General features: G+C 45.1%; 1 protein-coding gene across 1 annotated transcript in view; it reads right to left on the bottom strand.

Moving 5' to 3' along the window:
• SLC1A3 (solute carrier family 1 member 3) overlaps positions 1 to 27,930 on the bottom strand; it is a 70,299-nt gene that overhangs the window by 23,055 nt on the left and 19,314 nt on the right. The window contains exons 3-4 of the mRNA XM_014457039.2: positions 25,010 to 25,147; positions 24,478 to 24,661 (exon numbers count right to left, since the gene is read on the bottom strand). Coding sequence (XP_014312525.2) covers positions 24,478 to 24,661; positions 25,010 to 25,147 — 322 coding nt within the window. The remainder of the gene's footprint in view (positions 1 to 24,477; positions 24,662 to 25,009; positions 25,148 to 27,930) is intronic.

Genomic DNA, 27,930 nt, shown 5'->3' with positions numbered 1-27,930 from the left:
ATGACCATAGGCACGTGGTAGAAACTACCTTGGGGGGACTTACGTCATCTAAAAACACCATATATAAGGGTTATAAGGAGCTAGATCTTAAAGTTGTTGTTTAAAAAAAAAAAGAAAAAAAGGAACAGAACAGAACAGGATTTTTTAAAAATCCAGCAGGTACTTTACCAGGCATCTTCCCAAGTTGACATGGAGCCGTAAGCCCTCAATAGGTCCAAATGTTCAGCCAGTTGAAAAAAATCTCCTTCACTGTTTTATTAGGTTCTATTTTATTGTCAAAGGTATTCCTGAAGACTCGAATATTTTCAGAATAATGAAAACAAACTGTACCAGGGATCCTACAGCAAAATGTCATTATAGGAAGTATTTTAAAAACACAAAGAGATTCCTTGTAGCCCATGGTCTGGGAGCTCACCTGCTTCTACTCAGCCCTCATCCTTCAGGACGATGAGGTGAGGGTCGGGGAGAATGAGGTCCGTGCCCTCGTTAGAGCAGCCAGGGTAAATGTGGAGCCTTTCTGGCCACGCTTGTCTGCAAAGGCTCTGGCCAATGTCAACATCAGGAGCCTCCTCGGCAATGTAGGGGCTGGTGGACCTGCCCAGCAGCTGGGGCTGCCCCAGCAGGAGGTTCTGTCCCCTCCACCCCGGCCGCCCCAGCTGAGGAGGACAAAGTGGAAGCAAAGAAAGGAGAATCTGAGGAATCTGATGATGACATAGGCTTTTGGTCTTTTTGACCAAACCTCTTTTGTAACACGTTCAATAAAAAGCTGAACTCTGAAAAAAAAAGTAATGCTTTCATTCATCTTTACTCCTTCTGCAATACCCTATCAGCTTATGACTTTCCAGGGTCTAGTTCTTCAACTATAAATACACGTGATGGTCTCTATTTATTTCTATATGCCCAGTGGCTATCACAGTAGAGACTCCATAGATTTTTGGAGAATAGAGGATGAATGACAAAGTCTGTAGATTCAGTGGGTGAGACTAATTAAACAACTGTACCCAACCCACACATCCATGGCTTATTTATGTAACATCTACTACAACAAGAGCTCATCACTGCCACTAGTGCTGGGATGCCCTCAGGAAGTTCTTTTGTTGAGTAAAGAAGTCATATTCTCACCAAATAACCAAATGTTCAACCACACACGACACAAGTTAAGTGCACAAGTATGAGAAAATTGTGGATCATACTCTGCTCATGTGGAGAACAGGCTTTTTATCACAGGCGGAAATTAAGGCAACAGATGCACTTTCGCATTATAAACTGATTCTATACAAATGGTGCAGAGGCCACACCACATTAGGGGTTGCATGGCCTTACAGAGAGAGGGGGCTTTAGTGACAAACAGATCCGAGTGTGAATGCCGACTCAGCACTTGCTGGCGGGGAGGCCTTGGGAAGTTTCCTCGTCTGTAAAACACAGATAATAACGATGTAGCAGAAGGGATAACCAGTATGTCTGTCCAATGACCGGCCTGTCTTTTGTAATTAATAACTGCTAGCAATTATCATGCAGGTGAAAGAAAAAACGTCACTGACCAAAGAATAAATCTGCAATCAAGATGATCATTTTGCTACTTTAAGCTGGAAGACAGTAACACAATCTGAATGGCAACACCAACGTTCTCATACACCGACAGCGAATTACTGAGAGGGACCGTGTGCAGGCTCGGTCCCAGGCTCCGTGAACCAGGTGGGTTGTTTCTAACTTGCACACAGCTGACTGCTAGGGAACCTTGACTGCAGAGACCATGATCCCACAGGGGATCTGCAAACACCCTTGGAAACCAAGTCTGTCATCAAAAAGCCAAAATTAAATGCCTAAAACTGGGGCTTAGCCATGGCTGACGAGCTCCAGGTTTGGAGAGGAAGGCCACGAAACCAAGAAGCTCAATGATGTACAGAGTGACACCAGTAGCTCGTGGTGAGGCCTGGCAGAATGAAAGCTTCCCCATGGTCTTTTGCAAAGCAGTTTCAAGCGCTGCTCTAACACACTAACTCAAAACTGGTTCTGTTTATGACAAATGGAAGTTCTCCCAATCTTGGACGGTCACGGGCTTTCTTGGCAAATGGTTGTGTTTGTTTTTTTTTACATAGAAAAATATAGTGACTTCGATTGTTTACTCGGGGTCACCTCCAAGCAGTTTTCTTGTCTAGAAACACGGACAAGCTGCAGCGAGCATGTTTGGAAGGAGCAAGTCAGCTAAAAGGAGGTGAACGGACAAGCAATACGATCTCCAAAACAGGCTACCAATTAGTACAGAGCCAAAGCTTGGTCAAGGAGAATGCCATCAGCTGACCTGGCCAAGGTGAGGAACTGATCCTCCCTAGAGGGACCCCAGATGCCCAAGCGAGAAAGGCCTCACACCTGATACTCTCCCGCAGGGAAGCCAAAGGCCTTTGAAACTTGATGTTGACAGCACTGAAGTGGAGTGAGAGTGGCAGCCATCGCTCACATTGGGGCAGCGCCTACCATCCACCTACCACCCGCAGCCGTGATTGCCACCAGCTCCCTCTGGGGTCCCGCATTTGGCATGGATGGCAAGTGTTCTATTGAGACCACGACTGTTATTTCCACCCCATAAATGAACCTTGAATGCCGGAGCGACTTCCCCCACAGCTAGTCAGTGCTGCAACTGTACAGAAACGGATCTGGAAAGTCTGTGTTCTTGACCCAAACAGGGATTAGCACAGGCAAATGCAGCCGGAGCGAGCCTCTGCTTCTTTGGTCACACGCTCTGCACTACCAGGCCGTCCCTCTTCTATTTCAGAGGGAAACATCTCGTCTCCCCGCAGAGGAGGGAGATCCGGGGCTGGAGTCCATGTTTAAGAGATTTGAGATCCCCTTCCTCAGCACCCAGCACCCTGCCTGGAGGGGCGCCATACTGAATGCATGAATGAATGAATGACAACAGGCAACAGTGACCGGGCGTGACCCAGAACCCTGTGCAGTGAGGACACGGAAGGGAACGAAGCACGAAACACATGGCAGATGCCATCAGGGAAAGCACAGAGCTGTGCAAGGTCTGACCGGGAAAATAGAGGAAGTGCCCCTGAGAAGTGTATCCACAGTCTTAGGAAGCCAGAGCCCACGTGACTGCCCCAGGAATGCGGTGGACTAACTCTCACATGAGCAGAAATGTCAAGTATTTCAAGTAGGGAGATAAACTGGGTAAGAGTGAGATGAATGGGAGAAGTACGCAAGCTGCACACACACGCCCCTCCTCGTGCTGTGAGCGAGGCCAGACAGCATGTCCCCCGGCTTCTCACAACCACTCACTGGACTTGCTGTTTGCACAGGGTTCTTTCTACATGTTCCCAGCAGCCCTGCAGGGTGTAAGGCCCCCTCAGAAGTGCCTCTTGTCTTCTGACGGTGGAGCTGATGAATAAGAAAACAGGAACATTTTGCATTTTTCTTCGGTCATCACACTTGGCTCATTTGAGACAGATTTATTGAGCACTTACTATATGCCAGGCCCAGGGCTGTGGCTGAAACTACAACCCGGTGCTTGCTCTCCATGCTGGGCCCGTGGGGAGCACAGTGTTGGGCAGGCACCGCAGTGTGGGGTGAGCCACACTCGGGGTCGGGGGCGGGGCGCGGGCAGGAGAAGAGAGGGAGCGTGGGGGACCGGAATAACCTATATATAAACGCAAGTTCCGGCAACCCCGGGCTTGGCGGTCAGGGGCGATGGAAAAGCGCAGGCAGAGAAGGAAGGAGCCCACAGCAGCGCCAGGTCGGACCTGCCAGAGCATGGCTACCAGACTGGACTCTGCGAGCCAAGGATTGAGCGGCGGTGGCGTCAGAACCAATAAACAGGCTGGGAGAACTCGTGGGGGGAAGCGTGGATCAGAGGTTAGGCACGTACGCGAACACCGAACACGTCGAGGGCATGAAGGCGGGTGAAGCTTCCATGATGAGACACGAAATAGCCCCAAATTCGAAGACGAGTGCCCCTCGCCAGGCTGCCCAACACCTCGCATCTGGTCACATTTATTATGAACCATTTCCTCCGAGACGCGGAAGAATTGCAGGCAGCTGCCGAGAAGCGAGAAGCGTGCAGACCCCCGCACCTCGCAGCCCCCGCTCGACGGGGTTGAACAGACTCCCCGAGCGCAGGGAGGCCAGGGCTTGCAGGTCACGGCACAGGGAGCCGTCCCTCCGGGAGGGGCCCTGGGGAGCAGCTGGAAAGCCCGCTCCGCTCCCGCTGGGTCCCCCAAGCTGCGCCCTGGCTCCCGGGGATGCATTTCCATCCCCGGCCCCGCCCTCGCCGTTCCGAAGCCGAAGCCTGCGGCGTCCAGGAGCCGTGCAAGTGCCTCTCCTTCAAGCTCAGCTTCCAGGGTGGGAGCTGTAGTGTGTTTCCCGGTGCCCAGCAGCATTCTCGGTGACATTTTCTCCCCCTCGCGTGGACGCCCCGGGAGAACAGGGGAGCATGTGACTCTGCGTGTCAGCAACACGGCGCCGGATCGGGTTTCTTTCTTGTAACTCAGCGCGGGAGGCAGTGCAGCTCCCTGGGCAGCTCCCGGGACTTCGGGGGGTGGGGGGGGAGGATGCTGGAGTGAATCTCGCCCTCTGTGTGTGTGTGTGTAACCGCACACCTGCTCCTGATGCCCGGGACGAGAAGAAACCAGCCACACGCGTTGTTCTATTTTTAAGGAGGGCGCTCAGGCCCCGGGCAGGCAGCGATGCCCTTTCTCTCCTTGAAAGCGACTGAGAGCCAGCTGTTCGGCTGCAGGCTAAACGCAGTGGCCCAACTTCCAACAACTGATCTGCGGCCCGAGGGAGAAAGTGTGGAGTGTGTGTGTGTGTGTGTGTGTGAGTGTGTGTGTGCGCGCATACCCGTCGGAGCTGGGGGTGTCAGAGCACACCTTCCCTCATATCCGGAAGTGCCCACCAGGGAAGCGAATAGCTGGCACCCAGACCCCTCCCGTGCAAGGCTCCACTTTCAACCGCACACATGCCCTCGGGCATTAGTAGGCACGCCACCAAATATGAACGGAAAGATTGAATCAGGGAATCTTTCCAGAAAAAGCATGGAAATGCTCTCTCTGCCTGTTCAAAAAGAAAAAATAATAAGCCAACCGCATCCATCAGCAGCAGGGTGCAATATTTCTCTACGTCAAGAGTCCAAATGTTGGCTCTTCTGGTCTGATTCTGCTCAAGGAAGCGGGTCACAGTTCCAGGAGAAGCCGGGTCACCTGGAACTTGAACTCTTCTCTGCTTCGCTAACCTCTCTGAAAAGTGTTACGCAGCATATCATGTTTTTACACGAAAGTGGAGGCTTTCACGATTCTAAGATAACTGAGGATGGCCTTGGCCAGTGTGGCTCAGTTGGTTGAGCATCACCCCATGCACCAGAGGTTGCTGGTTCGATTCCTGGTCAGGGCACATGCCCGGATTGTGGGCTTGATGCTCAGTCGGGGGAGCACAGGAGGCAGCCGATTCGTGGTTCTCGCTCATCAATGATTCTCTCCCTCCCTCTCTAAAATTAATAAAAATATATTTTAAAAAATAAGATAAAATAACCGAAGACCCTCTGGGGTCTCAGAAAATGATTGGGTGAAGTGCCCAACAAAATGGTCCTTTACTTTCATGAAACTTTCAGTTGGCCAGAGGAGGTGGAGAACGCCAATGGGGCCACCTAATTACTGGGCTGGAAGGCTTCCTGGAGGAAGTGACGTCCAAGGTAAGACGGGAGGTAAGGGGGGTTCCAGGGAAGAGGAAGACATGAGGGGAGAGGGTGAGAAATGAGATGGAAAAGAGAAGCAGGAGCCATACAAGACGTGACCTGTATCCCAAAAGCAATGTGGGGATCAGCTCAGAGTTGAGTCTTAGGAAGATCATACTATTTTCACGTGAAAACGCAGATCGGAAAGGGGCAAGTTCCCAGGGGGAGTGGGGGAAGGCAGGCAGACTGGCACGGGCGTTGCTGCTGTAGACTTGGACTGAGATGCTGTCTGGACCAGGTGGAGGCGGTGCCATAGTCAGCGGTCAGAGTTAGGAGGTCCAGTCAACAAGCCTGGGGGTGGGGGAGGAGGCCGAGCAGGGGCCAAGTTCAGGCTGAGTCCCTAGTTTCTACATTTCCTTTGATTTTGTAAAATCAACTTTTAATATTTTTCTACTCTCTCTGTAAACCTAAAAACGCCGAATTCTCCTCCGTATCTGTGCTCCTTCACCGGGAATACGTTTATTCTACATGCACTCATCGTCTTCATAACAATGAACCAGCTCGGTAAAATCCGCACCTTTACAGACACCAGTGGGTCCTCTCTAGGAAGGGAGACGGGTCTAGAATTATGAAGCCTTAAGTGTATCTTTATGCCTGTTTTGCAGACAATTCTGGTTATGCATTCACCTGGGACTCATCGTGTAGCTCTGCCCATTTGGAAACAAAAGAAAGGATTTCTGTGAGTCTAGAGAAGTTGGTCCCAGGATAGAGAACAATGTTAGGCAACACTAGAGAAATGGAATTAGCAAAATCCAGATTGTGGAGAACAAATTGCAAAAGAAAAGAGATTGAGATAGAGATGGAGAGAGAGAGAGAGAGAGAGAGAGAGAGAGAGAGAGAGAGAGAGAAGGCCTATCGATTAGGAGACTTAAAGGATATATAAAACAAACCCAACGTACAAATGAGGCTTAATTCAAACCAACAAAATAAAAAGAGAGAGAGAAAAAGAAATGGGGATTTTTGAAAAGTGACTGGGTATTATGAAGGGATTATTGTTCATTTTCAAACAACTGATAATGGGGATTATGGTTATGTTTAGGGAAAAGAATCCCTATCTTTTAGACATAAATGACTGTAACAGAAACCAGTCTTTCCCAACGACTACAGAAAATCCCTATCCTGTATCTAGGAGAGAAGGCTTTCACTCACCCCCATCCAGAGCTAGAGGTCAAGGTAGAAGCAGCAGACATGAGAGCTGAGCTGTACAATAGGGACTGTTCATTTTATATCGTATTAAAGTGTATATTGATGCTGTGTGAGGTTTTCTGTATGTGTGTATTTTCTTTTTCTATCGAAATCTTAGTAACCCTTGAACCACAGGTTTTTAACACAGTCATAAGACATTAAATCCTATACACTCCTGCCTTGACTCTTCATAATGTATATGGCCGAAGGGAAATATAGAGAGAATCACTATCTCTAAGGGCCAGTCACACACTGGGCCTGTTCATGCCTAAACAAGTCCTTTTCAGGACTCTCTCCTAACGAGGCGGCACTGTTTGAATGTGGATTTGGACTGTCTGCACATGTGGGAAGTTTGTATCAGCAGCTCAGTGTCACAGGAGGCCAGAGGGTTTATCCTACAAGATCACTCTGGTTGTAAACAAAGCCTATCAAAGTCTTAAATACCTCCCGAGGGCAGCAAAAGGGTGCAAAAGCCAAACTTTCACACTATGCCGAGTCGACAGGATGAGGTGTGGTGCAGAAAGCATGTGGAGCTAGTCCAAGATCTGACGAATTATGGGAGTGAAAATGGTAGATGTTTGCAGGCTCAAATTAATTTGTGTTCCAAATATACTAGTCATCATAATATGAATTTTTGTTCCAAATTATGCTAGTCATCAGTAAGGAAGGTTTATTGAAACAAACCTCAAATTTCCTTGAAAAGTTCCTCAGTTAAAGTTTTTAAAGTTAAGATGGTTAATCAGAGTGGCATAGTCTTCCCTGTAGATAAAATAACTGAAATCCGAATCTTTATTTCCTTTCAGCACTGAGACAGTACAATCATTTTTAAAAACAATAACAGAAAAGTACTGAGAAAAATAAAATACTATTTCTTGCACACCTATGTGCTTGGCCCTATAAAGAAAAAAAGGATAAGTATTAACCAATGGTAAGCTTAATGCTAAGTAATGACTTAATTAAAAAAAAACCACAAAACTTCTAAGTGATCACACAGAAATGCAGAATAGCTTATTAACCCCTTCTCTACTGTAATGCTACAGAGCCTGGCCCACGTGGCTCAGTGGTTGAGCATCGACCTAAGAACCAGGAGGTTGGATTCCCGGTTAGGGAACATGCCTGGGTTGGGGCTCGATCCCCATTGTGGGACCTGCAGGAGGCAGCCAATCAATGATTCTCCGTCATCATTTTTTTTCTCTCCCTCATCATTGATGTTTCTATCTCTCTTTCCCCTCTCCCTTCCTCTCTGAAATCAATAAAAAATATATTTATAATGCTACAGGAAATAATGGATGATCCAAATAACAGAATCCCAAAATACTCACTACAGCAATCAGAGCCTATGTTAGCCTCCTCCACATAAAGTTTGGGATAAATTAAAAACAAGAAACAAGAAAAGCCATGACGTTAACGTGATAAATTGCAATAAAAGAAACTGCTCTCTTTTAAAGTATCGTAAGTGAGACTGCTGCCTTTTCTCTAAAACTGATTTTAGTTGTAAAAATAAAATAAATGACTGGAGTCTGGATGTTTGTTAAGAAAATAATAGTCTCTCAGTCAAAATTTGACCCAAATCTGCCGTTTTCTGGTGCTAAAATCTATTTCCATGAAAGACTTACTGATTTTATCTTAATTTTTATATGTACTCTTTGGTGTGAGTAGACCTATGGTAGATAGAGAGGAATAATGTACCAAAGTAAAATTGATTCAGTTTGCTTTAATACATTTGATCTCCCTCCTTTCTTTTCTGAGCAAAGTTTGGAATCATTCTGAATGCCAAAGGAAATATCTATCCTACTTAACAATTTGAGTGTATCTTGATTGAATGTCAAAAATGAAAATATTCGGAAAGATTAGTTATATTTTGCTCCAGAGAAATTCATGGCAGCTAATTTTGCCTTTTGTACATTGAAAATAATTAAATTATCTCATTCAGTTGTCTTAATAAGTTGCATTATGACTGGCATGTAGCTGAAAACAGAAACTGGTCAACAATGAGTGTTTCTTGTGTAGCCACAGGGCTCCTAGAGGATTTTAAGGGGAAAATTTTTAAATTAGATTCTTACTTGAAGCTACAAAAGAAGAACTGCACATTCCCAATAGGGTAATCAAAGAAAAACAAATGAAAACCTAAAACGTAATTCCTCAGAATCACGAAGCATTCTCTGCATCGCTGGTGCGGGAGACGAGGCGGGCGGAGGCCAATTCCATTACAACCCTTACAAGTGGGTAGTTTATAACGTGGTGTCAGATGGGACCCATATTTTCAGAGTAGATACATTTTGGCTAGTGACACCAGGCCTGTGGACAGAGATGATTTCAATGAGAAACATCCCATGGGACCAATTCTACCTCTGCTCTTACATCCCAACAGCATCCTACGGGACCAACTCTATCTCCGACCTCACATCCAGCGGGTAGAAGGGTGGATACAGCGCACTTTTAAAGTCCTGCCCCTGCCTCTACTCTCCTCACGTAGTGCCACTGTACCTCACTGAGGCAGGAATTACTTAACTCGCAAAGTTTCAAGGGATCTTTTCTTTTCTCAAAAACTACCCCCATTGAGCATTATTTGTGAGTACTCATGAAATAGAAATATTGAAACAGAAAGTTTTCAAAGACTTGGAAGCCACTTGTAATTTTCTCCTTAAAGAGACCACAAATATGATGCTGAAAATTGTTTTCCGTCTAACACCCAAACCCCATCTCCCCGAAGGGAGGCTCAATGGACGCTGTCGACGTACACACAGCTGCATTGCTCTGCAGCAGCTCCGGGCCAGTGAGCCACCTCCTGAGGAGCTGACCGCAAAACCCAATCAGAGGGACACGCGCCGTCTGCCCTCACGCAGCTTGCACTTGGGAGTGGACTCTGGCCCGAGCCACCAACAGCAAGTCACAGGCGGAAGCACAGAGCCAACGCACATACCAGATGTGCCTCTGTCCAGTCATGGGAGGGTGGACATTACTGAGTAATGTTTACTAGTAACATTCAGTTTTCCAAAAAGCTTGGGCTATTTTGTTTATTTTTTGAGGGTTTTAATGTTAGGATCCTTGTGTGGATTTCCACACAGAAAGGATAATTTGAAACAGCAAAATAAACAGAGGAAACCAATTGTTAGTGAACAAAAGCCAGCCCTTGTTATCGAAGGTCATCTGTTCTACTTTATTGGTGTTCTTTAAAATTCCAGAGTTCTCTTGGCCAGACCAATAACCCATCCCGTCTCTGGCTCCAGCACCACCATTGCCCACCTTGGCATCAAATTCAGAAGACGCAACCATCTTTAGTTTTCCTTACCAGTATAGTTTTGTTCATTTAAATACTATTCAGTGGCTTACGTTTAGCTTTCACCAAAGAGTCTTTAGGGGTTTTCTTTAATGAACACAAAGAAATGACTTGTAAGTAGCTGGTGCATTAATTCTATATCTGTAAGAGGACGTCAATATCAATGCAAGAAGCTGCTTGGCGGTAGCCATATTTAGGTATAAAAATTAGCAATAATTAGTACCGTGATAAAATTGCCCATCAAGTAAAAGTAAAACTCACTGCTGGGAATCCCAGACACGAGATAGAAGCAGAATGAAAAAATAAAAAACAAAAAACAACAACAACACCCAAATCACTGAGAATGGTCAGGGGCAAGCTTCACTATGGCTCTAACTCAGTGGTTCTCAACCTTCTGGCCCTTTAAATACAGTTCCTCATGTTGTGACCCAACCATAAAATTATTTTTGTTGATACTTCATAACTGTAATGTAAATATCTGATATGCAGGATGGTCTTAGGCGACCTCTGTGAAAGGGTCGTTCGACCGCCAAAGGGGTCGCGACCCACAGGTTGAGAACCGCTGCTCTAACTAATGGTTAGTGTGGGAGTATGAGGCGGGCAGAGGCCAATTCCATTACAGCTCTTACAAGTGGGTATTTTACAATGTGGTGTCATATGGGACCCATCTTTTATCCAAATAGGTGCATTTTGGCTAGTGACAAAGGAAGTAGAAGTCATGCTTCAAAGATGCGGAGTTCAAGAACGGAATTCAAGGCCTTGCTAGCGCTTTCACAGGGGGTGACCTAATGAACAACTGGCAGGGCTCTTCTTGCCGTCACCAGGTGCAGACAGCTAAGGAAAGCGGACATTTACCTTCTGTCTGAATTGGAAATAACCGACCTGGAATTATAGCTCAAAATACAACGACATAAGAAATACATATAATCCAACAGCATTGCAAAAGACCTGAACACAACTTTCAGCCCCGGGGCCTTTCTGTAAGTTGAGATGTACCAGACCCCTGAACAGCTCATAAAATCCACTTCATTCCAGTGAGATTTGTATCCACACTCCAGTCTCAGCATCCACATTCTTTGGAGGGAATTTGAGCATGAAATCCAGAGGTCCTCTTGCTTCCCAGTGTCTCTCCCAGACTGCCACCCCCACCTACCTCCTGGGGCATCCACGGGGGCAGCTGAGAACTCTCTCAATTTCTAGAGATGATCTGATCACTGCCTTCAAGAACGAACATTCTGGATAACCCCAAATACCTGTATATACATTTCCAAAAGTAAAATTAGAGAGAAAATAGGGAGAAAGCTAACTGATGTCCTTCCAAAGCTTAGTGTAGAAACTCTGTGGGGGGTTAGATTGATAAGCAGTCATTTAGAATTAAAATTTTACACCCAATTTATTGGAAAAAATTTTAATTGTGGTAAAAAACATAAAATTTACCATATTAATCGTTTGTAAATGTACAGTTTAGAAGTCTTAAGTGTATTCACATTGTTTTGTCACTGCCTTATTTTTAACTTTTATTCACTATAACTACAAAAATTAACACATTGTATTTTAATGTACCCAAAAGTTCTAATTTTGTTCTAAAATGTAGACATCTATGTCTACATTTTAAAGGATTACAACTATTTTAGGACAGCCAAGGACTTAATATTTGAATTTTACCATTTTGAAACATAAAATGCAATTATAATACCCAGACTACATATCTTATGACTTCAAACGTTTTAGCAAAAACACAAATTTTTATAGGGAAAAGCAAGAGTCCTCCTACACCTAAGACAAACAAAATGCCACTGTTTTAGAGAATGCCATTCAACTATTTCCTTTTCTGGAGGAAGTTTTATTTCAAAAGAACATACTATTATAGAACTAGTCATTTTTAACATTGTTTTATCATTTGCTTTATACTTTGTAACAAAAAGTTAAAAGTGCTTATTTATACTGGAATTAATCACAGTAAAGAATCTTCCTCAAGAATGACCATAACTATGATTTATGATAAGCTTATAGTCATCTCTGTATATAATCTAGTGTCCAGAGCTTTTAAGAAGTTCAATTTTCTAAATATATATATTTTTTTATTGACTTTTTACAGAGACGAAGGAAGAGGGATAGAGAGTTAGAAACATCGATGAGAGAGTAACATCGATCAGTTGCCTCCTGCACACCCCCTTCTGGGGATGTGCCCGCAACCAAGGTACATGCCCTTGACTGGAATCGAACCTGGGACCCTTGAGTCCGCAGGTCGACACTCTACCCACTGAGCCAAACCGGTTACGGCAAAGAAGTTCAATTTTCATAGATAATACTCAATAATAAAAAGACAACCCAATTGAAAAACAGGCAAAGGATCTGAACAGATGTTTCTCCAAAGAACACATAAAAATAGTCAATAAGCACATGAAAAGACGCTCAACGTCTTTAGCTATCAGGGAAATGCAAATTAAAAATCACAATGAGGTGGCTATAACCAAAAAAGACAGATTAAAAACAGTGTTGGTGGGAATGTGGAGAAATTAGAACCCCATAGACTGCTGGTGGGAATGTAAATATTGAAGCCACTTTGGAAAATAGTCTGGCAGTTCTTCAAAGATTAAGCAGAGTTACTATAGGATGCAGCAATTCCACTCCAAAGTATATACCCAAGAGCAATAAAAACATATGTGCATGAATGTTCATAGCAGCATTACTCACAATAGCCAAAAGGAAAAAAGTGAACAGCCCAAATGCCCACTAACTGATGGATGGATAAATAAAATATGGTATGTCCATACAATGGAATACAATTGACCATAAAAAGGAAAGAAATGCGAATACATGCGACCGCATGGATGATCCTTGAAAACATTATGCTAAGTGAAAGAAGCCATCACAAAGAACCGCATACTGGTATTGTATGATTCTCTTTAAATGAAGTGTCTTAAACAGACAGATCTAAAGAGAAAGAAAATAGATTGGTGTTTGCCTAGTGCTGGGGGAATGAGATCCTTAGGGACTGATAACTAAGATGTTTGGGTTGCTTTTTAGGGTAATAAAAATGTTCTAAAATTGATTGTGGTGATAGATGCACAACTTTGAATACACTAAAAGCCACTGAATTATACACTAATATGTGTAAATTGTATGCATGCGAATTATTTCTCAATAAAGCTATTAAAAAATAAGTGCAATCTTGAAATAAGATAAATCTGTCTTTATTAACCAATTCCGAGAAATAAAAAGGGAATTTGTATAAACAAAACGAGTCTCTCTGTTGTGAAATAGATCTCTATCATTCTAAGGAACAAAGGAGCTTAGTGGTGAATGGCAAACGTTAGTAACATGAGTACGTCCGCAGAAGTGGGAAGTCCGATGCGCGTGGCTGTGCCTTCGCCTCTCACAGAAGGAACACTGTGCTTATGTGATGTGAACAGCACTTTCCAGGCACTTGGCCTCGCTTGGTGGTGCTCAGATGTTTATTTAATGGGAAATTACACAGTGACTTCAAGCCATGTTCCCAAGGAACATCTGTGCTCTGGAAGCTCAACCCAAATGTTTTCTGCTAAAACAAACATTGACACTAGGTGTCCAATTCAGAGGGAAATTATGACTAGATTAAAGTCAATAGAATGAATTCTCTCAATTTAAAGATTTTCCACTATAAAAACATTTTAATCGATTCTTGCTTTCTTTTCACCTGAGTGACAGCAGAATAAGGGGTTGAAAACTATGAAATATTATACCTAAATGATAGTAGAAAAATTGAAATTGTCACTCATGCTTAGATGTAACAGCATATACTGTTCATGAAATGTGCTTATAGTCCATATCCTCTCACAGTAAATGTGTTCCTATGTCACATAGAATCCAATACGCAAACATTTTTATGTACCTATAAGAATGTTATGAATTTTTAGTTTTATTCCTAAACATGTTTAAGAAATACTACATGAATGTCCGGCTCTAAGATTACCCTTGGAATCTTACCAAAAGAATGCTTTCAGATACATCATGAAGCATGGGTCCCAAGATTCCAGTATAGAAGCTACCAATGTTCCCATTTTTTCTTAAGTACTTGGTGTGTGTAGGTTAGGTATGCTGATATTAAGAATTTTTTGTACATATCACTATATTACAATTTGGGGAAATTTTGCAATATACATCCAGGAAGGTGGCTTTAAAAATAATAAAACTTGAGCTCTTAGCACAAACACCTCTGAGGACAATGCATTCAAATTACCGCTTAAATAGAAATAATCTAGTTGAGAAACCTTATAAAACACAGAAACAAATCCTGGAAAAGCTGTAAATTAAAACAGAATTACCAACATTAGAGGCACAATCAGACTACTTCTTAGGTTTGGGGGGACTCTGGAGAAAAGAACAAACATGCAAAGCTATGTGTGTACATACACACTCATGTTGTGCCATAATGAAAAACTGTCCCAAAGTTTCATAGCCTAAGCATTTTATCGCATTATTTCCTATAAAGGCCCAGCATGCTCTGGCTGCAGGGGAGCTTGGGCACGTAATATAAAGTGCTGGTAGAGAAGCTTGTGCCCTGAGTGGAAGGAAAGTAAAGAATTTGGTTGGCAACACTTTCCTCAAGTGACTGACAGCTGTTGGGACGTGTGTGTGTGTGTGTGTGTGTGTGTGTGTACAAACATAAAGTATATTAAAATAATTTAAAATATTACACCTGGCTTATGTTTCCTTGCTTTTAGAAATGTAGTGAAATATCTGGTATTTGCTTCAAAATAATCCAGTGGTTGGATGGACTGTATGTGGGGGAGGGGGCCCAGGCATATTACAGATCAAACAGGATTGTGTGTGTGTGTGTGTGTGTGTGTGTGTGTGTACAAACATAAAGTATATTAAAATATTACACCTGGCTTATGTTTCCTTGCTTTTAGAAATGTAATGAAATATCTGGTATTTGCTTCAAAATAATCCAGTGGTTGGATGAACTGTATGTGGGGGAGGGGGTCCAGGCATATTACAGATCAAACAGGATTGTGTGTGTGTGTGTGTGTGTGTGTGTGTACATCTATATATACAGTTTTTTTCCCACCAGTACTGACAAGTCCTGCTAATATGGATGTCATTTTAACATGCTGGAGGCCGTGAATCATCCTGCTCTTCTTATAGAATCCTCCGAAAAGGTGAGCCAGCAGCTCCTTCTGACTGTTTCACTTGCCCCAGAATCAGAGCTCAGGTACTAACTAGCCAATCTGAATCCAATGGCCTGGGAGAGGAACCCTCCTTAGTAATTTAGGGGAAGTTTCTTCCCTCTGAAGAAAACTCGGATGGAAATTCAAGCACTTGTTTAAAAAATTAAATAAATACAATGGTGGCCACACCTCTTTCCTTCATGAGGAAGTCCAGGAAACGAACACCTGAAAGCAGGTCATACTGGCTCGCAGCCTGGGGACCTGAGATTATTGCAAAGATCTTCTCCAGGAAGAAGCTAACAAGAAGTTTATCCTGCCTGGAGAAATGAATTTGTAGAAACGTACGTAAGACTGGGGAACCTAGAGTCTATCCAGACTCAACACTGGCTGGGTCATTTCGGCAGATCAGTCCTCCAGCAGAGAATTCCACCACCAAAACCTTCTTGATGCTTATCATGAAATGCCCACTACATATGGAACACAGGGAAGACAGGGCAGGCACTGTGTCCCAGAAACATATAATGCATGACATTGTCCCAGAAAGCCTTGTCTGGCTTAGAAGACCTCCTCTGACCTGCCCCCCCCCCCCCGCCTCCCTCCCCGTGTCTATCTCTCTGTCTTTCTGCTGGTAGAAACACCAGCATCTTCTTACCTGACTTTATGAGACACAGAGAAGCCTTTTATAATGGAATACAGGTTCCCAATAATTTCCAGGATAAGCAGTTCACCTAGCAGAAGTCCATTTAAATCTGAGCCAACAGACTGCATGTGTGTGTAATCCTGTGGTTTGCTCTGTGTTTTGCTATATTATTTCATTTATACAAGTGGTAAGCATTCACTTTATTTAAGTGATTTTAAATAAAACCGTACGGAATACATAATGAAGCTACTCCTTTGGGAGCATGTGTTAGTAGGGGCCAGGGGAAAGCCAGGGAAGGCTTCCTGGAAGAGAGGGGGTATCTGAATGAATAAGGACCTGAACCTTCCAAAGAACAATTCTAGAAAAACTGGAAAATGCTGATTCTCAACCCCGGTGCACAGTACAGTCACCTGGAGAACTGTAAAGAAACATCGATTCCCAAGCCTCATTTCAGACCAATTAATTGAATTCTGGGGTTGGGTGGGGTGGGAGGTGGAGTCTGGGGGCTACATCCCAGGTAGTATAACTAAATGGAATCGGACGGTACAAATAGTCATGTGAATGCCAGAAGTGAGAGGCTCACCAGCGGGTGGCTCATGCAGAAGCATCCCCCCCCCTCTCCTCCTCCCACCTCTGCTAGCCCTAAGCCCAGATCTCCAGTGAGTTCCTCAGGCAACGCGCTCTCCTGGAAACCATTCTATGTCCACAGAAGGAGAGCATCCCTTCCCATCACTTCCCGAAGACCTGCGGTTCCAACAGTGGTTTGAATGATCAAATTGCTAAAATCTTATCTTTCTTAGAGAATAATTCCTTTTTAAAGAAAACCTTCAATTTTTCTTTTTACATTTTTAAAAAGAAACTTTGAGAAATTTCTTTCAAACCAGAACCAATCAAAACCACAGGCAAACTTGAAGCCGCTGAACGTCACAGATAAGAAATCCCGGCTCACACAGGCCCACGCTCTCTGGAAAGTCTCATCTCACACAGAGCCTTGAGCCCGGGGCTTCTGATCTTTCAAATCAAGACCAATTCCATTTTTACCACAATCATTTTTTCCATCAACATTCATTTCTGAGGTATTAGGTGACCACAGGCTGAATCCTCTGAGCCAGTGGTTTGTGGCAGTTAATGCAACAGCTGACCCAACCCCAGCTGGTATTCCCAGAGGGTTGGGTCCAGGTCACTGTCCCTACTCAGTCATGTGACCTCTGGGCACTGGGTTCAATTCTGGGAACGAAGGGGTGCAGGGGAGGGCAACCAGGGTGGTGAAGGGCCTGGAAGACCTGGGCACACGAGAAGAACTGGGACACCTCGGCTGTGCTCAGGTGTGTGCCCCCGAAACCATCCAAAGAACCTCATTGTCTATTGCTCCCAAGGGGGCAATTAGGACCAATGGTGGGCCTGATAGGACGCAGACTCCAGCTCAGGAGCCTGGGCCACCTGAGGATGGAATGTTCAGGAGGCGGCTGACGGCCACCTTCCAGGCTGGAGAGGGGATTCCCACGCTGGGCGCCAGGTTACCTCCACCTGCCCTCCTGCTCACACAGCCTCAGGGCCCCGGCTCGCCCCCTGGAAGCTGAGCGGCTCCCATCTGAAAGGGAAAGTTTCTGTGGTTGAAACCCTGTCAGGCGCCTCTTCTCTCTGACTCCTCATCTGTGAGGACACATCCCCTAAGGTGACTTTGCTGGGAACCTCACAGGGAACCCCAGCCCTTATTGTGTTTGATGGTGAAAGAGTCGAGTGTGAGAAAAACAAGGCAGCACCCAAAAAACCAAAACCAACCAAACACACCAAAGCTTTTTGTCTGCTAACAGCGTTGTTTCCTGACTAGGGAGCCGGAACACGGGAGGGTCAGGAAGAGGGATGGTGGCATTGCCTCTTCCCTACTTGGTTCCCCCTCTGGGCCTGCGCTGCCTCGGTCACATGACCCTGTGCTATAGAATCACAAGTCCATCTCCCAACCACACGTTCAACTTCTGGAGGTCAGGGACCTCGCCTTCTTCATTTTGGTACCCTGAGTCCTACAAAAGTGGCTGGTTCATAAAACAACTCAGCAAATGCTTGTTGAATGAGACCGTCTGCAATGGAAAGGTAGACATTTTCTGGGACAGCTAGACTTCAATGGCTTTGTCTACACCTCACCAAAGCCCAAATCCACTAAAAAAAAAAAGGCATTGAATCACCCAGATTTCCCTTCTATATGGTATAAAAAGGCCAAGCGACCTCTTTACCCCTCAGATGGGTCTTCCCATTTTACCCCACAACCTCCCTCTCCGATGGCCATTACTGGGCCCCCTCTCCCGTGTTCCTGATCAGCCCGAGAGAGAAAAGAAAGCGGACCAGCCTGGGGGCTGAGCTGTTTCCTGGCTGTGTCCAGGCGCCATGACAAGCGCTGACACGCTGAGAGACTGGGCTTGTCGAAAGCTTTGGTGAGCCGGAGGGCTCTGTGCCCAGCCTGGAGGCAGCACGTGGAATTCGCCGTCTGGTCTGCCGCGTGGATTCCAGGGGCCACACACGGGGCTGGAGTTTCTCAGGAGAGACTGGGGCGTTGTGTAACCAGTGATAGTATTTAGGGGGAGGCAGCTGTGACGAGGGAATCACACCCCAGGCTGCAGGGCAGAAACCAATCCCCTCCAGTGGGGAAGAAGGAATTCTCTGGCTCCCGTGTTGTTACTGGCCGAGCTTCATGGTTTCTTCAATTTCCCTTTCATAGGAAAGTGATGGCTGCAGGGATCACAGGCCAATGACGTGTGGAATCTGGAGGCTCAGTCACACGCCCCTGAAGTGAGCTCTCTTCTTGCTCTAGCATTTTCATTTAGACGATGCGGACCGCAGGACGGCTCCCACTGCAGGACTCTTACTGCCAATAGCGATGTGCCCGGTGTAAGTCCTCACATCCTCACAACCCCATGACATAGGCCAGTGATGGCGAACCTATGACACGCGAACTCATTTTTTTGGTTGATTTTTCTTTGTTAAATGGCATTTAAATATATAAAGTAAATATCAAAAATATAAATCTTTGATTTAATATGGTTGCAAATATCAAAAAATTTCTATATGTGACACGGCACCAGAGTTAAGTTAGGGTTTTTCAAAATGCTGGCACGCTGAGCTCAAAAGGTTCGCCATCACTGACATAGGCAGTTTTCGCCTTCATTTTACAGAGAATGAAAGGGAGGCTCAAAGAACCTCTTCCCTGTGTAAGAGAGATACACCCGCTCCCCGCCCCCCCCCCCCATGTATGTGTGGGGAGAGGGAATAAACCGACAATTCCTTTCCTCGTACATAAGTGCTGGAGTATTTCAAACAGGCCTCCACCATCAGCAGAGTCATGGCGATGAGTAGTTTATTAAATGTTTCTTCAGGTTTGGCAAGCCCTTAACAAACCCTCCACATGTGCACCAATTAAGAACTGCCCAGCTCATTTTTTGCCCTCTCGTGTTAAATGAAATGACTCTCTTATTGCAAATGGTGTTTGTGTGAAGCCAAGGGCCATCCTTTGAGGTGCCTTTATTGCCTCTAGTTTTATTTTCTCAGGGAAGAGAGCCCTGGGCTGGCGATTGCGGCTCGCTGGCTTCCATCACGGTGAAGCCCCACGTTACAGACTCGGAGGGAAGCTGCTAAGGAGTATGTGCCCATCCCAGAGCCTGTCACTGGAGGAGGGATTACAGGCAGGCAGGTGTTCCGTTTTGTTTGATTTTTTTTTTTTAATGTGCTTATTTCCTTTTGGATGCGAAAAAGAACTGTTGGAGTTTCCCAAGGACAGATGGGTTCTAAAGAGCTCTTGTCCTTGGAAATGCTTAGGCAGAAGCCGGACAGTGACTTGGAAGGGATCACTGGGCTGAATCAGTTTCCCAAAATGGAGTGAATACAACGGCATTTATTGATTCTGGTTGGTGCAGAAACCCCTCCTTAATTTAAAACCACACAGTGAGAAAGTCACTCTTAATTCTCATTCGCTCCTTTGGGTTACAGGTAAAACAACGTCTTAATTTGGTGCTCCTGTGTATTTCACTCCTCATTCACATTCGCAATTTTGCCCCCAGGTCTCGGGCCCTGAGAGTCTTTGGCAGCTAACAGCATCATCTACACCCCTGTTACACTGTAATCCAGCGGTTCTCAACCTGTGGGTCGCGACCCCTTTGGCGGTCGAACGACCCTTTCACAGGGGTCGCCTAAGACCATCCTGCATATCAGATGTTTACATTACGATTCATAACAGTAGCAACATTACAGTTATGAAGTAGCAACGAAAATAATTTTATGGTTGGGTCACAACATGAGAAACTGTATTTAAAGGGCCAGAAGGTTGAGAACTACGTGTGATCTATTATCTCCTCCATCAGACGAGCAACAGGAGTGTCCCTCTTCCACAATGATTTGAGGCATTAGAAGAAAAGTATGCTGATTTAAAGAACATTTTCAGTCAATGATGGAGATTGCCATGACTCGAAAAATCAGATTTGAGATCAATTTCTTCAAATCAATCAAATTGTCTCTTTCTTGAAGGGGGTACAGAGGCCCAGCCTCCCTCCCTCTCTGATAGTTGAAACTGGAATTTACATAAATTGTGTGATTTAAGCGGGGCAGGGAAACCCTCCCTCCCCGCCCAGCACACATCATGCTGGGTCCTAGCCCTTTGTACTCATGTGCCCTCTGTGCCTAGCTCAGTGCCCGATGTAGTAAGAGCTCAGAAAGTAGCTGTTAATGAATGAGTGAATGTTCAAAGGTCAACTTCCTGCCTTTCATAACCCTACCTCCGGCGTGCCTTCCACAGGCCCCAGACATCGCTGCTGCTTTTACTGGTGCTGTGGACAGCCCCCCAGCAACCTTTTACTGACAATTTGCCCAACTCCACAGTGATTGCTTGTCAAAAGGGATGATCCCCGCTCCCAGGAAACCGGTGACACGAAAGATTTCCTTTTAGGTAAGTGACTGAGGAGGAATGGACACTTAGAATGGGAACGGAAGAGAGCACTCGTTTTCCGAAAAGATTCGGGAGTAAAGAGGAGGCGATAGTTCCGTCTACATAGCACAACCTGAAAAGGAATTTAATTATTATCTAGTGAATTCAATCAGACGTAGCCAGCCAAACCAACTCATATTTCTGGCATGAAATATCTAGTTTGGCTGTCCATCCCAACCAAATCAACAGAAACCCGTGCCAAACTCCTGTTTTACTGTGGTGTATTGGCACAGACATACTCTTCTTGTTAAAAAAATAAATTAAATAAAAAAGGTACTTGAGTACAAATCCAGCAGCTTCTGGAACGCTAACACACACCAACGATGTTGGGAAGGACTGGACTCTCAACTTCAGGAGGAAGAGAACACGACTTGCAGGGGCTTTAGGGCCACAACTCAAACATGAGGTTTCAAGGACAAAAACCCAACCCAGATTCCCCAGAGTCGAAATGCGACGTAAAAGTACAATCAAATGTGCAGCATCTTTTCCAACGAAACACCTGATCCCAGAGATGCAAGGGCCTCATGCATCGCAATCTCTGCCTGCACAGACCCTGGCACGTTGGACCTTACGAGCACTAAGCCTGTCAAGCCCTTTCCTATTGGGAAGTACTTTCCATGAAAGGGTGACCTCTGAGTCCTTATTCTTGGGTTCCTGTCAGGAGCCGAAAAGACCAGCGAGGACACAAGGCGGCGAACCCTAGAGGATAGAGAGGAGGGATTTCCCCACGGCCGTTTGTTCTGTGGCCAGTGAACGTGGTGTTGAGTAGCTGATTTCATGTTAGTTAAGCTTTGACATGGAACTGTCAACAGTGGAATAAGGTGACCTATGAGACTCAGTAGGAGACCCAGTGTGACCCCATGGATGCACGAGCTAATCAGTGCATCTCTGCTTTATCTCAGACCCTCAAGCCCCAAGGGTTACACTGGGTCTGCAGGCGAACCGTTGCCTGGCAGTGTTTTGTTCTGTTAGTTGTATGAACACATAAAACTCTAGAGCAGCGGTTCTCAACCTGTGGGTCGCGACCCCTTTGGCGGTCGAACGACCCTTTTACCTAGAAGATCGGGCCCTGTTGACACCTGGAAATGATCGGCTGGAGCTGGTAATTTTCAGGTCCCAGTAGTCTCCTGGACTCCCTTTGCCTACACTGCTCTGCAAGCCGGGCCACTTCCTACTTATCATCGCACTGGTCCACGCCACTTCTCCTGTCGAACAGAAACATTTCTCTGAATCCATGACCCCAGCAGAGTAGGAAACCGAACAGTGGCCGGAAATGGCAGTTTCATCAGTGGAGGTCACCGGCCTGGCCACTGGAGGCATTGGAGCGTGCTTTTCCCATTTAAAAGAGTGGACCCTGACTCTGTTCCGTCCTCAGCAACACGTTCCCTAGTGACATCGCCCAACACACCGGGGACCCTCCAGGGGGTGTGTAAATTGCAGAAATACCTCCTCCCTCTCCTTCTCGCCGGGTCATACCCCACTTTGGGGTAGAATCGTTGCGCTTAAAACTGAAGGAAACTCTCATCGAATCCATCAGGCATTCCAATGAATCCTAAGTATCTAAGTTACTGTGTTGCTTGGAAATGACTTCTTTGAGACTGACACCTTAAAAGGATCTTTGGCAAACTAAATAATTATGGCCCTTGTCTTCACACAGGCCTGGAAAGAGAGCTGCCGTTTCTTTCTTAATGGCCCAAGAGACAGCATCCCCAACGTGCCATTAGGATACATTTTTTAAAAAATAAAATTTATTAGATCATAATATTGTCTGAATTTATCACCTTTGTCAAAAAAGCCAACTCAAAGCTTCTGCTGTAGTCTATAATTCCTCAATCAAAGTCAGCAACTTATGGACAGCTTCAGCATCTATAGTCGACCTTTCATTAGCCAGGCAAACTTCCCGAAATAATCTTAGTGAATGAGTCGTCTTCTCAAATTCTCTTGCTTTTCTATGTCCCTTTTGAATAACCTCCTCTGGGAAATGAGCAAGCCTTGCTGCATTAAAGCTTTTAGGACAAGCCCCCTTAAATGAATTCATAAAGGAAGGTAACATCCCAGGTGACTGGGATCTATTACATTTTAAAAGTTCATTTCATATGGGTTGTTTGCAGCTTAGCATGCCTGTCTCTTTAACAACAGCATTATACATATTGATGAATTCACTGAGGTTTACCCACAAATTCCCCTTTAACCATGCAAAAGGGATTGCATCATAATATTTTTTCCCAGCACAATTACTCAATGAAGTCTCTTATTCCTTCCATAGATTTGACGTGGTAAGTATTAGAAAATACCAGGAAATGCCATTTCAAGTTAACCATCATCTAGGATTGCTGCTGAGGGGAAGTAGCATTTTCTCAAATGCTTCCTAGTGAGGGCTTTCCCCTTACAAAGGGTAACATGGGGTGTTTAGCACAATTACCAGAAAGCAGAAACCTCGAAACACTGATCCGACCCATGAAGAGAGAGGATAAAGGAATCAGGACGCCTCCGTTTGTGCCCAGGAAAACGCCAGGTACTCAATTCAGGTGCCAGCCAGTGGGATGGGGCGGAGGGACTCCCCGCTCCAGCAAATACGATGGCGGAGGTGGGTTCTGTCCACTCATTGCTGCAAAGAACTTGTTTCCCAGGTAACAGCGGCACGTGGATAACAAAGTGAGGTTGTGCCCTCCTGTCAGCACCGATCTAGCCTCTGTGATAAGGCGGCAATGACTACCCCTGGTCAGCAGTGGGACAGGCCAGTTTCAAAAACAAGCCTCCCAAGTCATCCTATCCTATCCGCATGATCGTTTTATGGTCCATTCTCCCTCCAATGGGAGCTCCCTGTGCGTGCAACCACTTGTTGAAATACCTGGGCAAGTGGGAGCCAGCATCGATCTGCCAGGCGTTGAGGAGGAATCTGACATAGTTTCTGTCCACGTAATGGCCAGCCCACCCAGGCATGAAGTGGCTGGACTTGTGCTCCAGGACCTTTGAGCTGTCCTGTGAAGTTCCCATGACACAGACAGCTTGTGAGGAGAGTGTAAATGCCCTTGAGAACTCCCTGGGAGGGGAGAGATGCGCTGGGCCAGCTCACCTAGGTGGAGTGACTTGCCTAAGAGGGGACCGTGAGCCAAGGGTGGAAGCGAGAACAGGGTGAGTGATACCCGAGCTCTGGGCTTTAGCTCCCCACCCAGAAACCATCCTGCTGGGCAGGGTCTATGGGCACTCCGCTTTAAGTCAGAGATGGGCGGTGGGGAAAGAGAAGAGTGGACAGAAAGGAACAGCGACGCTTCCCTGCGGCGTCTTGGCTCCGTTTGCGCTCAGCAACCACAGACACACATGAGGCTAACCATTCCCACGCAGGAGTGCATGGCTGTCTCGCTGTCATGGGAAGAGGATGCTACCCTGTAGAGTTGCCCTCGCTGGAAATTCAAGTGTCAGCTGACAAAATACCAGGATGGGGACCACTCTCTCACACGCCCCCCCCACCCCCCCACTTCTCCCACAAGCTAAACAGTGACATGACAGGGAGGGGACAACCGGAGAAGGCAGCGGAACCCTGTGGGTTCACCGGGGAAAGGCAGCGCTGGCGGCCGCGATGGTGAGTGCGTGGTGAGCATTACCTCTTGACGGGGCTCCCCAGAAGGCTCCCGCTCACGTCCCGGTGGCTCTGAGAACAAGCATCCTGCATCAATAGCTAACAGGCTGTCCAACCAGATGCTCTCTGGGTGGGATGAGAGGGTGGGGAAACAGACCTGTTGTATGTACGCTCGTGTCAACCTGTTGCCGTGGTCAGAGGGGGCTGCTGGTGCCGTGTTTGTCTAGCAGGGCCCCTCCTTCGTGGCGAGGCGGACCAGATTACGTGCCTGTTTCAGTGTTTCCTCTTGTGATTGGTAGAATACAAGGTGCTATCAGTCATGCATTACCAAAGCACCTTTCCATCATTTTGAAGGAACTTTTTTTGTTTTGTTTTGTTTTCCCCCTAGAACAGAGCATGCATCCAGCAGAAACCCAAAGAGCGTGTTTTCCTAAGCAACCCTGGAGCGAGCTTTTCACAGCCCCGCCTCGGTACCTGTGACGAGACTGGAGATGATCAGCGGCAGCACCAGCATCTGCAGCATCCGCATGAGCAGCTCCCCGGGGAAGGAGAAGTACTTGACCTCCGGGTAGGTCATTCTGTACGGCCGGAGTGTGAATCCAAGGATTGTCCCTAAGGCGGGGGGAGAAGAGAAGAAGAGGAAAAACGGAGTCTTTTTTAAACTGAAGTAACAGTCCTAGAAAACGGAATAAGGATTTGTCTGGTGATCACGCCTGTCGGGACAAGAGTAACTTTATTTAAGCAACAAATATTTGTGCTCTTTTGAGAGCAAGGGCTGTGCCCAGCTTTTCGGTCGGTCTGTGAGGGGATGGCTGAATCCAGGGCTTCAGGTAGAAGTTATGGAAAAGTTCTTTGTCTGACTTAAATGCGGTGGAATCAACTTGGACATGGCTCAGTACAGAGGTACAAAGATGGGGGCATAGCTAGGAGACAAATGATGTATCCCCGAACAAGGCAATATAATGAAGTCCCTTCGTACAGCAGATGTTTAGAACGGCTAGCATAACGGCCTATAGCGGGTGGTATAATTTTATTTTTTCCAAAAGAAACCAAACACCTCCTCCCGTTCACGCTGCTAACCCATTTGCATCATTCCTGTCCCCGCACACCATTCTTTCTACACGGTCTTGGCATCGCCTGGGCAACCGTATTGTACAGACTTGTTAGCTGCTGGCAAGAGAAGACAGCAAAGTGAGCGGAGACTTTTTTCTCAACCATTTTCCCCTTAAACTTAGAGGAAATTAAGGAAAAGAGACGGCAATTTTCTCCTTAATTTTCCTTCCGCTCCTGAAACTTTAAAACATATGTTTAAAATAATAACTTTATGTGTAAATCCAATTGCCCATGCTACCTTTTGAAATATTTGGAAATTAACAAAGGTATTGAATAAATTTTACTACTTCTCCCTTCCCCTAATTCACGTTCTTTGCCCCAAAAAATTAATTACTCCATTATTGTAAATTTTTTTCTTTTGCCCAGCTATTACTAAAATATGTCTTATAGAGATGTAGCTATTCATGTAAGCTACTGGTTAAGGGATTGGGAGAGAATATGGGGTAGACACAAACTTTTCCAAAGGATGCAAGCAGTCTTTCCAGGAAGCTACACCATCCTAACTTCTTATGATATGGGGCACAAAGTTCATTTCAAGTGTCACTGCAACTCCATTTTCAACTCTTGGGTCTCAGCAGCCACGAAGCATCTATTTTTTGATGACATACTCTGATACTCCAACTAAGAGTCTGTATCTATGTGACTAAAAAAAAATCATCTGTTTCACTCAGTTTTCTGGGTCCTCGGGAAAACATTTATTGCTTTTTTTCTAATGTATCAGTAATATATTCGAGAGAGAAACGTTGATTTGGAAAATGAAGAAAAGTGTCAGCAAAAGTCTGCCCATCTTGGTTCCACCACTTAAATAGCAAATAGCTCATGCTTTACTGAGCTCTTAGTATACGCCGGCCTTGTGGGCTGTGCTTTACCTGTGTTAGAAAATGTAGTTCTCACAAAACCCCCAGGAGGTAGGTCCGCTTAACCACTAAATCACTGATGGAGAAATCTAATCACAGGGAACTTAAAACTTGTCCAATCCCAACAGCTACTCAATCTCAAAGTCACGTAGCTACTCAAGTGGCAGAGCTGGGAGTGAAGCCCAGGCAGTTTGGGCTCAGATCTCACATCCTTTTGATTTTTCTGTGTGTGTGTGTGTGTGTGTGTTTTTAATTGACTTAAGAGAGAGAGAGGAAGGGAGAGGGATAGAGCGAGAGAAACATTGATGAGAGAGAAACATCATCGATTGGCTGCCTCCTGCACACTCCCTGCTGGGGATCAAGCCCACAAACCCAGGCACGTGCCCCGACCAGGAATCGAACTGTGACCTCTTGGTTCCTAGGTCGACGCTCAACCACTGAGCCACGCCGGCCGAGCAGATCTCACACCTCACATACTTCCTGCCTCTCCACTTAGGGGAAAGACAACCACTGTTAGTGCTTCCTTGAGCTTCTTTCCAGAAGAGTTAAATAAATGGAAAGCAAGCAGGAGATATTTTTCCAGATATGGTCACAATAAACTTCAATTTTAGGTCTCATGATACCAAATCCAATGATTGTGTTAAAACTTCCTTAATACTTCCTTTGAACGAGAAGGCTTTATTTTCTATACCTCAGGAGCTGAGAGTATTATCATAAAAAATTGTTAAAACAAGCAAAAATTATAAATGTGATGAGTAAATGGTATGTATTTTTTGTTTTTCCTTTGAATTTACTTAATATCTAAAGATGTTGATCCTTTCTCCTAATTGTATTTTCTCCAAGTGTTTTCTAAATCCTACTAGTTTAAGAGTTTATATATGTATATATGTATTTGGTATAGATTCTTTACATAATCAAGATAATTACCCTTTGCCTATAAAATATTTGCTAAAATTATTTTTCTAATTTGCTTGCCATATATTATTACTTTAAAATATACAGGTGTTTTGCACTTTATAAAATAATGTCTGTGTACTTTTTTTACTAGGTAATTTCTTCAAGAGTTATAAACTTTCACTTCCCTTCCTCTCCTAATTTTAATACATCTTTAATTCAGTTTTGCTTCTTTGCTTGCTTTGTTTTAAGATATTGAACTTTTCATCTTCCTGAATTTGGTTTGGGGTAAGGCATTGACTTCGGAGTTTCAGTACAAGACTCTGGTTAGACCTGGGTCTTTCCCGCTTATTCATACCAAGACTTTATCTCCTAATAAGAAAGTAAATCAATAAAGATTTATACTTTTTACTTTACTTCTAAATCAAATGTAATTTCACTGGAATTCTGTTTGCTGGCCTTTATTTAAATGCATTAAAACTTTTGTCATTCAATTATAACAAAAAAATATATACACAGTAAACACAGGAA

Source organism: Myotis lucifugus, unplaced genomic scaffold (assembly GCF_000147115.1).
Source record: "Myotis lucifugus unplaced genomic scaffold, Myoluc2.0 scaffold_68, whole genome shotgun sequence".
Taxonomy (NCBI): Eukaryota; Metazoa; Chordata; class Mammalia; order Chiroptera; family Vespertilionidae; genus Myotis; species Myotis lucifugus.
Note: the sequence above shows the minus strand (reverse complement) of the source record. Positions and strands in the feature narration are given on the sequence as shown.